This window comes from Anoplopoma fimbria, chromosome 1 (genome assembly GCF_027596085.1).
Source record: "Anoplopoma fimbria isolate UVic2021 breed Golden Eagle Sablefish chromosome 1, Afim_UVic_2022, whole genome shotgun sequence".
Lineage (NCBI taxonomy): Eukaryota > Metazoa > Chordata > Actinopteri > Perciformes > Anoplopomatidae > Anoplopoma > Anoplopoma fimbria.
In genome coordinates, this window is record NC_072449.1 from 28,780,376 (window position 1) to 28,796,530 (window position 16,155).

The 16,155-nt window shown below is 37.3% G+C and overlaps 2 protein-coding genes across 2 annotated transcripts in view; one reads left to right on the forward strand and one right to left on the reverse strand.

Annotated features, from left to right (window-relative positions):
* pak4 (p21 protein (Cdc42/Rac)-activated kinase 4) overlaps positions 1-7,813 on the reverse strand; it is a 36,808-nt gene extending 28,995 nt beyond the window's left edge. Inside the window, exon 1 of the mRNA XM_054623644.1 lies at positions 7,686-7,813. The gene's annotated coding sequence lies outside the window, so the exon portion shown is untranslated. The remainder of the gene's footprint in view (positions 1-7,685) is intronic.
* Positions 7,814-12,789: 4,976 nt separating this feature from the next.
* Positions 12,790-14,038, forward strand: LOC129112068 (peroxynitrite isomerase THAP4-like). The gene is made up of 2 exons (XM_054624202.1): positions 12,790-13,068; positions 13,479-14,038. Exons 1-2 carry the CDS (start codon positions 12,873-12,875, stop codon positions 13,835-13,837), a joined length of 555 nt encoding a protein of 184 aa, XP_054480177.1. The 5' UTR covers positions 12,790-12,872; the 3' UTR covers positions 13,838-14,038.
* The last annotated feature ends 2,117 nt before the right edge of the window (positions 14,039-16,155 follow it).

Sequence of the window (16,155 nt, forward strand, 5' to 3'; positions counted from 1 at the left end):
AAAAGTACAATTTTTACCCCTGAGACCAAATGTAGTAGAAGTATAAAGTAGCATGAAAAAGGGAATAATTAAGTTAAGTACAAGTACCTTGAAGAACTTAATGTATATGTACTAAACCAAAGTAACTTTAGCTTGCAATGATAAATAACACTAAAATGAGAAAATAACCAATTACTTTTAGCTAGAAAATTTGAAAAAAAGTTATCAAAATAGTTGCTGATTAATTTTTCGTTGATCAACCAAGTGTTTCGGCTCTAGCTGGTTTGAAATGTATGAATGGAGTCAAACGTAATCTGCTGATCCAATAAAACTGTTACTACTGCTTCAATAGAAAACAGCACGTGAGTGCCCCAAATAAAAATATTAAGTCAGAACTGGCATTGAACGATTGATTATAACCATCAAGGGAGGAAAATAAAGGGGAAAGATTCTTCTTTGTTGCATCTTTGGTAACTCATTTAGCTTCATGAGGATAGGATAGTTTTACACGTAAGCTTGCATGACATCACATGATATAATATGACTCATGTTGTGGCAAATCAGGTTCTGACACCATGGGTCAAAGTATTATTATTTATAGCACTATAAGGCAGGCTGGTGTGAAACGCCACGTCTGACTGCTAATATAAACAGATCCATCACCAAAGACATTACACAGGACACAAAGACATGGAGTCAAGGCTCAATGCCAAAAAGCTTCTTAAAACACAACAGAGCTTTGGGCAACACTGGCCACCAAACTGTGTCAAATATTGACTCTGTGTCTTTGTTCATTTGCAAAACTTAACAGCTCAAATAGTGGCATGGTTTTAACACACATTAAATTAAAATAAAGCCTATTCCAGAGGGATGCGTCATTGACACATGATGTATGAAACTGAAAAAAGATAACAGACCTATTCTTCTACATTTTATAATGTCAGTGGCTTCCTTAAATTATTTTAATTGTTTTACATAAATTGTACTGCACAGCTGTCTACCACAAGTTTATATCATTTAATTATATATAGTAATAAGTAATAATTATATATACTCATTTTCACTTGCACTTTTTTATTTTATTTGTATGAGCATTGTTGGAAGGAGCCAGAGTACTAAAAAATGTAATTAAGAACAACTGTTTCACTGTGATTGTTGTTGTGCATATGACAATAAACTGGAAACTTTATGAATGTCTTGTTGCCAAACCGACTGATTAACATTATAAACAGTTATTTCACCCTAATTCAGATGAATGATTAACTGAATGAATATGCGAGCTGCTTTAAAATGTAATGATAATCCTCCATACTCTCTCCACAATCAAAACGTACATTAAAACACAGTTTATAATACAAGTTCTTTGTTCTCGTCTTATTAGCTATCATCTACTATCTAACAGACTCCAAGGTGTCAAAAAGCAAAAAGGCCTGTTGACATTCCTTTTAGAGTAAAGAATACAACAGGAACAGGTCCACTCAACGTATCTGAGCCAGACAACACACAAACCGGCCAATCCCGAGGCTGAGTTCAAACAAAGCATGCAGTGTTGCAGCCAATGACGGCTGACTTCCAGGAGCAGGTTGTGGAATGTGGAAAGGTCAATGATAAAGAGAGCGCTACGTAGATCACAGGAGCTAGCAGACACATATTTCAGCGCACACATACACACTCACGTCTCGCTTGCTGACAGAAATAACAAGTTCAGAAAGTCAAGTTAGCTGGAGGGAGTTCATGAGCTACCTGCAAGTTAAAGGATGCATGGGGTGTAAAAAGTCACCAGACACAAACACACACACACACACACAACAACACTATTGACATTTAAAAAGACAGACAGAGAGAGATCAGGGCTATGAAACAAGGCATATGCAACGATGTTTTCTTCACTACTGTGAGTTTAAGCACAGCTGCAGGTGCAAACTGAGAACAAGCCCCAACAACGCCTGATTTTATGCTACAGCCTAGACAAGCATCCAAAAAAAGGATCACAATCAAAATTTGGAGATACCTGGATTTCACTTGACAGAAAAGGGATGAAAAACTGTCATTCTACACAAGTACCATGAATTTGCAATTAAGTACAGTACCTGAATATGTAAATGTACTTACATTCCACCACTGGTACTCAACTACACTCATCATAACTTGTTGGTGCCCCATAAACACAAGGTGATATTGAGCAAAGTTAGTGTTGTGTTAAACATCAAACATACTGTTAAACAGCACGATTCAGTGCAGCACCATCATTACATGGTGATGGCATGTGGTCATAAAACGAAGACAATGAGGTGATGTTGTTGTCAAACATCACATCGATCTCCTCGGTCATTAGTGAGGCCAGTCATCACCGTGTCAGCTGCTCTGAGATTTACTGTCTGCGAGGCGGTTCTGCCAAATACAGCATGGGACTGGTGAGTGTTATTCAGAGGCAAGTTATTGTAATGAGATTCTGGTGAAATACACTAACTGTGAAAATATGTGGGCAGGAAAGTGAGTGTGCTTCTCCTTCTACCACTGCTGTGTGCATGAGCAAGTGGAAGCCACGGAAAACAAGTATTTAAAGTTTGGAAATGTTAAAACAACACATAAAACATTCTAGTTGCATTCAGTTGTTCGTTCAGAAATTCTATCTTGGACTAAACTATGGAAATCTACAGATTCCAAAAACAGTTAATAAAACATAACATTTCAACAAGTTGGATTCATTTTCAAGATTGTTGAAGAGCACTTGAGTGGAGCCTGATTCGATACCAGGATCCTGAGAAAGTAAATACTTATTTACAGACTGAGCACTGCAACAAAAGCCGTGCCTCTGTTGTCCAGATTATTCCAGAGTTATGAGAGTGCAAAAAAACATGAACAAAAAAAAACACCACAGCTTTTGGCCTGCCCACTATAACATGCATTCATGAGTATTGCAACACCACCAATACAAGCGAGGTGAAACGCAGCCACCATCCAGAAATCTCTTTGTACTGTGTGTTTGGGAACCTGCAGGCCTGAGCTTGATTTTCGGGCGAGATTAAAACAAATGTACATGCAAACACAAGAACAAAACTCCTCACTCTGTTGCAGTGTGAAAACTAAAAAAACACATCTTAACACAGCTTAAATTGACATGGTCGTGATATTAATACCTGCCAAATACAGAGTAAATGTTGCCTATGGCAGGTAAAAATTCAAGGTCACCTGCCATGGATCTATGCTCTATAGATGTGAGAAGTGGCAGACAATAATATTAAGTGGCTGTCAGTGACCTTCCACAGTGGCAGGTGAGGTAGAAAATGTATTTCAGACCCTATATCTGACAATTACTTTCTTGATTCATCAATTAATCTATACAATTTCAGAAAACAGTGCCAGATGCCATCACATCACAGTAAAGCCCAAAGGGATCTCTTGAGAGCGCTAGCTCTGTCTAGCCATGGGTCCAGAGAAAGAGGAAAGAGGAAAGTCATCGCTTTTGACCTGAGAACACTTAACATGTTACAAATTAAACAATAAATCGATTTTCTAAATAATTACCCATTTTATTATGTTGATTGACTCATACTTATCCACACAATCTCTGTGTCCATTAAACACTAATAGTTCAACACATTCACATCTTGGCTCTAAAATAAATACAGGAATCTTATCACTGACAGTTTGCTGTATAAGGAAAAGTATTTTTAAGCATCTGTGAGTCGAAAGAAAGCCTATATTTCTAAGGCAGGAGATGAATTCAACTGTACAGAGCTGAATATCAACAGAGTTGGTGAGACAAAAACAAAAGAAATGTTGAGCAATATTTCTTAACTCTCTATATGCTGGACACAATGGTGGTCTGAAACCCAGACCTGGTGGTGGAAACTAAGTCTCAAAAGTGGTTATTGTTATGAATATTTATTTTTATTCATACAGTGTTCTTGCCTATGTTCCCGAGCACCTCGAGCGTCTGTTGATGTTGGCTGCTGCAGTCATTCCTGAGAGGATTTTCTTTCCTCTAGGCAATAAGTCTGGCCTCTTCTCCCTGTTACAGGGAGGAATCAAAAAGGCAGGGGTCTGCTATGACCCACGTAGGGCTTTTTATTCCACTACTAGTCAGCTTGGAGTCATCCTCGGTCTCTGGACCCTTTTACATGAAACAAAGAATGCAAGTTCATCCACACTAAAAAGAATGTCTCCCCTGATATGAGGCGGAGTCCATTTTTGCTGTGTTTTCTCTGCAGATTTTGTTGTTTGGCTGTTAGCCGGTAGCTGAATCTGTCCCGGTGTTGGCTCGGCAGCTCGCCTCCCCCCTTCATACCCTCTCCTCCGGACTATCTGGACTCTCCACAAACACTCAGACCTACCTACCTCCCTTTCTCTTTACTTTCTCCCACATCAATCACTTCCTTTTCTCTGCCCCCCCTCCTCCTTCTTTTTCAAGCTATCTTTTTCTGTGAAATCTGACACCAGGAGAAAGACAAGACTTTTAATGTTTCCAATGCTTGCTCATTCACCACGGCATTCATTCAACCAGCAAGGAGTGCACACAGAGAAGACGGAACAATAACAATAAAAATGACACTCACATTTTGAATGCTTGATAATAAATTTGCCACACAGTTCCTTAAATGTGCAGGGTGATGTCTCTGGCTCTTAATGCTTACTGCTAATAAGATCATTCACAGCCTCAGCCTCTAGCTGCCCCCTCGTATGTCGATACTAAAGCTGTTTGGAGTTCATGGAAGACGCCTGAACCGCAGCTGTGTTTGTCTCTCTCTTTCTCTGAGGGACCCTCAGGTCGACAAACATCCATCCTGTCTGTCAACAGTCATCAACAGTTCCTGATTGTCTATGCCTTCACGTCTTGACTTTCCAACTGTGATTCACCATAAACCATAAACTCCATATCTGGTCCGACTATCAAAAACAAACAAACAAAAACACCCTACTGCTTCCAATGAAGATACCTTCAACGAGAGTTGATTCCGGGTGTTGCTGTTGTTCGATTCTCTGGGCTTGCAAACTGAATCTGAACACAGGAAATCTAAAACCCTGCAGGGAAATATGGTGAAATATATCAATTGAACAAACTCCTCTTCTTTCCTCCTATACATCTATGTGAAAAAGTCTCACATTTTAACAACATCAACTAAATAATCCTGACCAAATCCATCCCTTAGTTGCCTAAAAGTCAATGCCTTACTTTGGTTTTAAAATACTCCCAAGAAAAAAGGGATCTAGAAATGGAACAATAAGAAAATGTCATGTCATGGTTATACGGGCCAAAATGATAACGATTGAAGATATTATTCCAATAATCATCAAAATATATAAATATGTAATTCTTAAAATGGCACGAAAACATACTGTTATCACTGAAATATTTTATTGCATTAGACTTTTTATAGAAAAAATCCTTTTCAGTGAAGACTTATCTTAAATCTTAAATAATGTAGTTATTAATCATAAGGTCCCACTGCATAAATAAATTCGAAATAGATTTAAAAAAAAAGAAAACATCGTCTAAATCAGTACTTTATTACATTATAATTCCTGAGGATTTTAATTCAGGATGAATTTTCACTTCTCTTTTATGATAGCTAGCTAGACAGCTTTTTCAAGTCACTCATCGATTCTCAGAATAATGGAAATTCGCCACAATCAACTCAATGTGAGTGTTTTTCATCGCAATCTGCAACTAACTCCGTTTTTGCTCCGTTCCTAAAAAGGATCACAAAAATGCTAGTTTCTAATGAGCGATAATTGCATCTTATAAATACTTAACTTTTCAAACTGTGACAGAGAGTACGCTGATCTACTTGCCATCTGACCTGTAGCTCCTGGTGATTTTCTAAGCTGACACCCAGTTCCTTCCTGACACAGTTATCCTTGCTGAATAACTTACTTTCCGAGCACGATGCAGAGATGGGGGATGATTTTGATAAGAGGTGCTCCCTGCTGGGGTATGGTGTGTATACGTGAGGGAGAAAAGTGACCCCTCCATACAGCTCTGGCATCCCAAGAATGTGTGGTGTGCCCAGCACTAATCGCACAACCTTGCTGACTATCTAACTGCATGCAAAATCTCTTTCCCACTTACTCATGCACATACATATGAACAGCACACATGTATGTATGGCAGCTGAGGGAAAAGGAGGGGGAGAGAGCAACATTAAAGACCAAAGGATAGGAGAAATGACTTGTTCAATAAAAAGTGGGGTCAAGGAGGGGAGAGAGCAACTTAATCAAATCTCAGACAGACAATATCCTCTTTCCTCCTTCAGTCTGGCCAGAAACACACACCTGCTTTACCGGTGAAGATGAAAGTTTACCACATTTCTGACCAGTTAAACTTACATGAGCATTGTAATACCGTTAGTTAGTGGTGGGAGATCCTTTACTTAGTAAAAGTACTAACACCACACTGTTAAAATACTCCATTACAAGTACAAGTCCTGCATTCAAAACAGTAATAACGTTATTTTAAAGCAAGTATTATCAGAAAAAAGTACCCAAAGTTTACTACTATGCATAATGTTTTGGGATTAACTGCTGCATTAATATGAACGTTGCAATTTTACGACCGTAGGTGTTTAAACCTTATTTACTGCTGACTGGTTTAATCTACAGCAATGCATCATATTCTATAAAAATCATCATATGTTTGAAGCCTCGCTGTCCTGTGAGAACCACAGATCTCTAAAAAAAAAAACAAAAAAAAAAACAAGTCAACTGTTTCATGAGCTTTGTGACGAGGCATTTCTTTCTACATTCAACACTTGAAATGATGAAGGCACTTGAAAATGACAAGGTAGTACAAAATGTAAACTTTGTAGCACTTATTATATTCGTATTAGTCTGTTGCAATTATTGTTTTCGTAGTAATCTGCCTCTGCACTATACTTTTGCTCTGGTTTATGCTTTAAGATGCTTGTTTAAGAAAGGAGATGCACTTATGACTTCTGGTGACTAGTAGTTCTCTTGAATACCTATGTTGAATACACTTCCTGTAAGTCGCTTTGGATAAAAGCGTCTGCTAAATGACTGCAATGTAATGTAATGTAATGTAATGTAATATAATGTAGTGTAATGTAATGTAAACCATACTTTGGTGTTTCATTTTTTACCTCTTTACTTAAGATGTCATTAAACGTTTTGTTTTTTCCTTTTTACAAAAAGTACCAAAACACTAACAACAAGGAAGATCTTGAGTAGATAATAATGAGAATAAATATGAAACAAAATTTAAATCATACCCCCTAAACTAAACTAAAATCTGGTTTGAATTGAAATCAAACACTTTTACAAAGCTTGTTTACAAGACATTTATCTATAGAGGCTGATCCAAGAAGCTGTTTGTTTGTTTGTTTTAAAAGAGTTTTCACTTGACAGGAAGGGTAAGAACACCTGAAGCACTGAGCAGGAACTGAAGGTGCAGTGCTTCATGGTAGCAGGCAGGTAGATAAGAACAGGTAGATAATGTTCCCAGAAGCAGCTTTGCTCCTGGATGTGCCACAGTGACACTAGCTCGGCTTCTAATTGTTCATTAACAACTTTCACAAGTGACTCCCGGCCTTGTTACTCCGTGAGAACCACCAGCGTCACAGGAGGGTCTCCTCCACACAGAGACCTGAAAGCGGCTAACGTTAGCCACCGTTAGCTGCGGGACGCGCACAGTAAAACTACAACCACAGTAAAACTACAACTACGGAGAGCCCCTCGCTCCTACTCACCCGAACCAGCCAAAGGACACGTTGTGCTGCCGCCGACCCGGGCTGGGAACAAACTTCCCTCCGTTTCAGAGAGAGCAAGACGCGGAGCTAACTTTGTGCGAACTGAAGTATCACTTTCCCGACGCCATGTTGATTGAACAAGGGGGGGGGGGGCGGGGGAGCGGGGGGGGGAGAGGATACTACATCCGGGAAATTGCGGCAGATCTCCATGGCAACCGAGTCAGCGACGGGGGGTCGCTAAGGAGACGAGGTAGTGGAGCAGAGATGACGTAGGAATATATTATAAAGTTAAGGTCGATGTGTTACATTACATTATATTATACATTACATTATATTATATTATATTATATTATATTATATTATATTATATTATATTATATTATATTATATTATATTATATTATATTACATTACATTACATTACATTATATTATATTATATTATATTATATTATATTATATTACATTATATTATATTACATTATATTATATTACATTACATTATATTATATTATATTATATTACATTATATTATATATTATATTATATTATATTATATTATATTATATTATTATTATATTATATTATATTATATTATATTATATTATATTACATTATATTTATATTATATTATATTATATTATATTATATTATATTACATTATATTATATTATATTATATTATATTACATTATATTATATTATATTATATTATATTACATTTATTATTATATTACATTACATTACATTACATTACATTATATTATTATTATATTATTATTATTACATTAGATTACATTACATTACATTACATTATATTACATTACACTACATTACATTACATTACATTACATTACATTACATTACATTACATTAGATTACATTATATTACATTACATTACATTATATTATATTACATTATATTATATTATATTATATTATATTATATTATATTATATTACATTACATTACATTACATTACATTACATTACATTACATTACATTACATTACATTACATTACATTACATTACATTACATTACATTAGATTATATTACATTACATTACATTACATTACATTAGATTATATTACATTACATTACATTACATTACATTACATTACATTACATTACATTACATTACATTAGATTAGATTACAATGTAATGTAATAGGAGGAGTAAAACCAAATACATTGCTGACGATGCCAGAAACGATAACACGGTTTCAGGTTGAGCTGTGAAAAAGAACAATTAATATCTAAAGCATTCTTAAATGTATTGAGACATTTCTCTGATGATTTTCTTATTATTATATCTCAAGACTCCTACAACAAGGCCTTTGAAAAGATCAGACTGCTGGCAGAAAAGTCAAACATTGACACAGAAGCTGAGCAAAGAAAGAGGAATGCAAGAAGGCTTTCGAGATTTGACAAGGACGATTCCACTGTTGGTGAATTATTGTTCCACTCTGCAACCTATATTAATTTGCTTTTTTCAACTTGGGTTAGGCAATGTTACATTAGACCTAGTGTATTTAAGTGGTATTAAAATGATGACTTGTAAGTCATCAGCCAGAGAAAGATTTAAGCTCAGCTCCGCTCTGCTTCAGTGTTTCAGCTCCTTCAGTATCTGTCGGCCCACAACTTTAAAGTTATGGGACACTATCACCGCTCTTATGGTGTCATTTTTAGCTACAAAAGACAGCGGTTTTCAGTGTAAAGGCTCAGTTAAACCCACTGTACACTAACTGTTTAGCATTAAAAAGCAGACAAACACAGATAGAGGCCAGCAGGTGTAAACAGTGGAGCATTTAACAGCTGAAGAAACTATTAGTCCACAACTTGTTTCCGCTGCCACCCAGTGGCCAAAGAAAACCAACAGTTACTAATGGTTTAATACAGGTTCAGGTCCAAAAATGTAGAAGCATATTTTGTTTTGAATGAAAGTCTAGTCCACACAAACGTACTAGCTCATGAAAAGCGCTATACAAGTACAATTCCATTTACCAATTACAAACATGAGTATTTTTTAACATTCGGTCAACACCAAAAATATCTTGCTCCAGATTAAACTTCCAAAACACAATTGAGGCGCTGTCAAAGCCAGTGTGCTTTGGATATTCAGACCTAAATAAAGAAGAAGAATAACTGTACAAATATGTGTAAACATGTAAAAGGTCCTGTTAGCAGGGTTAGAACCAGCACTATTTTGGCCACCATATTTTGCCATTCCATGAAATGGAATCACTGAAAAGCTGTTTGGGTGTAAACGGCAGAGACACCGGCTGTGACATATTTAAGTCATGGCTTTTGGTGTTTAAAGGGGACTGTTAAATTATATGTTCAAAAATGTTTTATAATATATTTATGTTCATTGCGTCAAGTCAGATGCCATATTTGATCCGTTTTTAAAACATCAAATCATCTGGGCTCCTGTAGAAAAGAAAAGAAATCTGACACAAAATTATGAATGTACATGGATGGATGCCAATAACAATACCTATTACCCCCTTCTAGAGCGTAATAGATGTCTTACTTTATACGGAAAATTGTAACTATCACCTATCTTCTGAAATCAATACAGCAAAAGTGTTTAATAATGAAATAAAAACAGTCAACATAATAATATGAAAAAAAAGTTTACAGGGCCTTCCAGTTGACCATCTATTAAGTCAAAATTAAGAGGCTAGATCTATTTTTTTTGTATAGATATAAACGATGATGACAAGAGGAAAAAGTCACACCCACACATGAGAGGTACAATCTTCTTAGTAATTACAGCATTTGTTATATAAAATGAATGGTTTATATTTTAAATCCTTACTTTATCTAGGCTTATCAAACATGCAGCACACCTAATCTTGAGAATTGGGAAAAATCCTCTCCTCCCATAAAAATGTAATATTAATACTAATCAACAACATAATTAAAATTTTTTGTAAAAATATATTTTTAAAGAATAAAGTGCTTTGGTATGCTTTCACTCTTTTAAACTTTCCCCTTTAAGAAACCAGCACTCTGTCCAAAACAATGAAAGTGGGCAACATCCCCAGATCTTTTCGAGCAATGAATAATACAGGATTGTGCCAATCACAACAGGCTAAATGTACTCTTAAATTGTGTAATAAAAAAAAACTGTGTACAGTCATATCTTTCATCAAAAAAAGATGATAGAGGGCCAAACAATACCCACAGCCAGAGAAATGACCATCCAATGTGAAAGAATCATCCTTGCTGCCAGTGGTTGTGGGGCTTAATGGTTCCTAATGAGACCTAAGGCTGTATTCTTTGCAAAATTATTATAAATCTCAGCTTTCTTCTATGCTTAGTTGCACATGAAATGCCAGTTTAACAATATTAAATTACTTAATTCAAGAAATGTCTTTTTTATGGCACATACCAGTGGTTATTGAAATTGCACTTATAATTATTTCTGAATTCACATCAAAAAGTTTTATTGGGCCAATCCTGTTATAATGTTATAATCCAAAAATATACAATTATTTTAAATTAAAGTGTGTATGTGTGTAAAATAATCGATTTAAAAACACAGAATGTCTCTGTATATGTTTCACCAGTGTTACTACTGCAGCTGTACCACAGATGAATCATAATCATCATATCACAGATCGTAGAGGAGCAAATCCCCCAAAAAGCATTGAGATTTTGAGATACCCCGACCCGAGGATGATGACATTCTGATCATTATTTCCAGGAACACATTTGATAGACGCTGTCCCTTTTGGAGAAGTATATATTCTCACTTTTGGGGGTTTTGGAGGATGATCCAAGCATTAACCAAAAAAATGTATCCATTTAATAAAAACTAGGTGTATCAAAGTCATATAAGAATAAATCGTATATATGAGTCTTAAAGTAGCAGGCGCAGCTAATTGTGGAGCAAAGGCCGTGAGGGCCAATTTTCCCGTTCTCTGCACTTGCTAGCCTCAAAGTCACCGGAGTTTGGGTTTATCAAGACACTCTATTAACTGGCGCTCATGTGATGTACTTGAAGTGGACTGCTGATGCTGTGTTGCCTCGTGTCTGCTGGACTACTTCCTTATCCACAACGTATTTGCATCCAAAATACCCCACATTCAGAACGTGAAAGATATTTCTACATATAGCTACAGTTTTGTTTATCTGGCCAGCATTTCATTTCCAGAGTGCGGAGCCTAATCCTGCCGTTTTCTAAATTGCTATAATTTGGCACAACAGACCTGACTACTATGAAGTTAGTAGAGGAACGAAGGCCCCTAAAAGTTGAGACAACCCTACTCGAGGTGGGGAAAAAGCACTACCATGTTTTTAAATTACATTACATTACATTACATTACATTACATTACAGTCATGTAGCAGACGCTTTTATCCAAAGCGACTTACAGGAAGTGTATTCAACATAGGTATTCAAGAGAACTACTAGTCACCAGAAGTCCCTGCGGCCGATCCACCCGGTCACAGCTTCTTCCTGTCCTGGCCCCTCAGTGGTGGAATGAACTCCCCACTGACGTCAGGACAGCAGAGTCGCTGCCCATCTTTAACTCACCTCTTCAAGAAGTACTACCCTGATAACTTATTGAGCCTTCCTCGTAGCACTTATTGTATTCGTATTAGTTTGTTGCACTTATTGTATATTTGTATCAGTTTACTGCACTTATCCTATTCGTAGTAGTTTGTAGCACTTATTATATTCGTATTAGTCTGTTGCAATTATTGTTTTCGTAGTAATCTGCCTCTGCACTATACTTTTGCTCTGGTTTATGCTTTAAGATGCTTGTTTAAGAAAGGAGATGCACTGATGACTTCTGGTGACTAGTAGTTCTCTTGAATACCTATGTTGAATACACTTCCTGTAAGTCGCTTTGGATAAAAGCGTGACTGTAATGTAAAATGACTGTAATGTAATGTAATGTAATGTAATGTAATGTAATGTAATGTAATGTAATATAATGTAATGTAATGTAATGTAATGTAAAAACAGGTTAGCAATTAGCTTGCCAATACCCATTCATTTGGGTGTTAAAACTTTCTTTTGAACTTTTAAGACATTCTTAGCTGCACATGTGCAACATGGACGTTCTCGTGACGTCACGTCCGTCCGGGAACGCCCCCTTGGAGGGCATAACAACAACAACGCGTCCCGCTGCCCGCCGGCTGACGGGTCAGAGGTTTCTTTATTCGTTTCGTCAACATGCCGGATAGCTGCTGTGCAGTCGGATGCACCAACCGACGAGGAAACAAGCCCGGGCTGTGTTTCTACAGGATCCCGTCCGAGAGAGAACACCCGGAGAGGAGGGCGTTGTGGATTTGTGCCATTAAACGGGGGAAGGGCAAACAATGGCAGCCGTCAAAGTACACACGCATCTGCAGCGAACACTTCGTCAAAGGTCAGCTCTGGTTTACTCTGGGTATATATATATATGTATTGTTTTATTCTAAGCCATCAGTCATGTCTTTACTCTTTGTTCTGCCATGGTGTGCTGCTGTAGACAACCAGCTCCAGAGGACCTTGATGAGCTAAATAAACTCAAAGTTCAATGATTTGCAGATCATTTTGCACCGGTTTTCAACAGAATGCAGCACAGAGACAATGTTGAGCTTATGTTCGGACTGATAATCTTTTACAATTCATTGATGTTTAACACAACTGAGGTTGTAATAAGTTATAGTTAAAGGAAAGTTTAAAACTTCCAGTCTGAAGAATGATCAGCAGTTCCTTTAAGCCAGTTTGCAGAATCACAGATTAACTAATGTATTTTCTAACTTGTTGGACATAATCTCTCTTCTGTCTTTATAGGCGCCAAATCTGATATCCCGATATCTCCTGACTGGGTTCCATCCGTCTTCACACCGGCCACCAAGAAGAGGAAAAGGGAGAAGCAGCACAGCGGAATGAAGAACAAGAGGGTGGAGGAGGAGGAGGAGGATGAGGAGAAGAAGAAGAAGCAAGCTGCAGTGGATGTCCTCCTAGAGCTGTCATCAGTGCCCCGTGCTAAGGAGGAACAACAGTGTACCAACAGACCATGCAGGGAAAAGATTGAGAGATTAAAAAGGGAATGTAATGGCCTCTGGGAGGAAAACCAAAGACTGAAATACATTATAAGATCAGGAAACTTTGATGACCTGGCTTTAGTAAAAGAGACGTTTGGAAAGTGAAATCAATGGAGGGCACACACTCCCAACCTCACACCACAAACCACCGCTGCTCAAGGCTAAGCTAACTTTGCTGTTAGCATTATGCAGCTAACTGGGAAACTAGCTTCTTGATTTTACCTTGCAATTGATTAGCTAACTGGACAAATTTCAAACATGTGTTTCTGTATTATTCTGTACAAATTAAAGTTACTCACTCAGTTCAGCCTGTGTCTCCATAGTTCTGTGTCTACTGTCCTCCATCACTCTGGTTTCCATCTAAAAGGTACACAGTCTTTGGGTTGTTGTGGTTCACAAGAACCAAACTTAGTCCTCACTCATCTGTAAAATAACACCTACATCAGAATGTTGGTTGATTTCAGCTCAGCCTTCAACACAATCTTCTTAAACTGATTGATAAACTAAAATCTCTGGATTAATACCTCACTCTGTAACTGGTTATTAGACTTCCTCACAAACCTCCACTCTAGTGTTAAACATCGGAGCCCCCCAGGGCTGTGTGCTCAGCCCCCTTCTGTTCACAATGTACACTCACGACTTCTACCCCAAACATGGAGAGAACTCTGTGAAGTTTGCAGATGACACTACCTTCATCCGCCAGATTACAAACAACAATGACACTTCATATAAAGAGGAAATCAACAACCTTCAGAGTGGTGCTCAGGGAACAACCTACTGCTCACCGTCAGTTAAACCAAGGAGATGATTGTTGATTTAGAAAAAAGGAGGCAAAGACACACACCTCTGTCTACATCAATGGAGCTGAGGTGGAGAAAATGAACAGTAATCAGCATCAAGAACAACCTGACATGCTCCTCACACATCTCCATCCTGGTAGACAAAGCTCATTAACGGCTGTATTTCTGAAGGAAACTAAAGGAGGCAAAATTCCCATGCCGAGTTCTTATCTTTTTACAGAGGAGCAACAGTAAGCATCCTGACTGCAAACATTACAAACTGGCTTGGGATCTGCTCGGCCCAGGACAGCAGGGCTCTACAATGGGTAATAGAACCCCCTAGAACATCATTTGTGCCCATCTACTGAGCATCAGGGATATTGGTGAAAAGAGGAGGCGTGCAGCTAAGCGGATATTAAAAGAAACATGTTCCCCCTGCTGCTGTCTGGAAAGATACACAGAAGACAACAGCTACTTCCTCTGGCTGTGACTCCTTAACTCATCCTTCACCATCCATTTATAATAGTTATTTTATCTACATTTTTTGTTGTGCAACCTTGTCGTACAATGACAAATAACATTGTATCCTTTTAAGAAAAATACAAATAAGGCAATCATAAGAAACAAGTCAATATCCTTTTCATATGTTACAAGAGATTTAAATTGACTGTGGTTTTAATTAAATCTCACAACAAAAATCACTGTTAGTTTTTACATCTCCAGTTGCATCTAATGGGTCTTATTACACACCAAATTTTCCTATCCCTCCATAAGCGGTTTCTTTTTTGGAAGTAAATCTGTGTTGTTCCATAATGGTATATAATGAGGTGATAAAGTTGTGATTGTAAAAATTACTGTTAGTGATATTTAGACAGCTCAAGAGGCAATAGGGAAATCTCGTAAAGACATTTTATAATAAATTCAATACCATCCATCTTGTCAAATATAGTTTGCTGAGGGGTTTTAACACATTGTTTCAGGCATTTCAGTTAAAAGTTTTCATTGAAAATGTATTTCATAAAGTCCACATTCAGAGAAGTCTTTGGCAGTGATAGCTTATTTGATAAAGTGAGGTTTGATTCCTCCATAAAATATTAAAGTTGAGTTGGTTTATAGACTTAAGTGTAAAATAATTTCTGGTAAATATGCAGGGGGATACCTCTGGAGATGCTTCCCATTTTGGTGAGATACATTCTACCCAAAGTGGATAGTCTGAAAGGTAAACGTAAACTTACTGAAGAAGCTCACGTTGCTTCGTCTTTATTTACACAAAAAGATGTCTAACAGCAGTTCCCATTTTTGGATATTGAGGAATAGTCCTGGTTCTTGTCACTACCAGGCAGTTTTTGGATGCCGCCTTAACAGAACAGTCTAGAATTCATACGGTCAGTTAACCAACACACCGTTTTACCAGTTCAGAAGATCATCTATTTGATGCTTTCCTCGATCTTTCTTGAGCTGTATCACCAAACGCCACAATTGAATCCTTTCTGGTTGCGAGCAGCTCCTACAATGACTCTGCTCATGTTCTCTTCCTGATAAACTAAACAGTAGTTTGTTTTACAGCCAGTGCTGAGAAACAGCCCGAAAAAAAACAATGACACAACAGACAGGGAACACTTACAGAAGGATGGCAGAATAAGC

Excerpts from the sequence above, each read along its gene's own strand:
- LOC129112068 (XM_054624202.1), top strand. The coding sequence starts at position 12,873 with ATGCCGGATAGCTGCTGTGCAGTCGGATGCACCAACCGACGAGGAAAC. Across the intron at positions 13,069-13,478 it reads CAGCGAACACTTCGTCAAAG|GCGCCAAATCTGATATCCCG; the intron begins GTCAGCTCTGGT and ends CTGTCTTTATAG.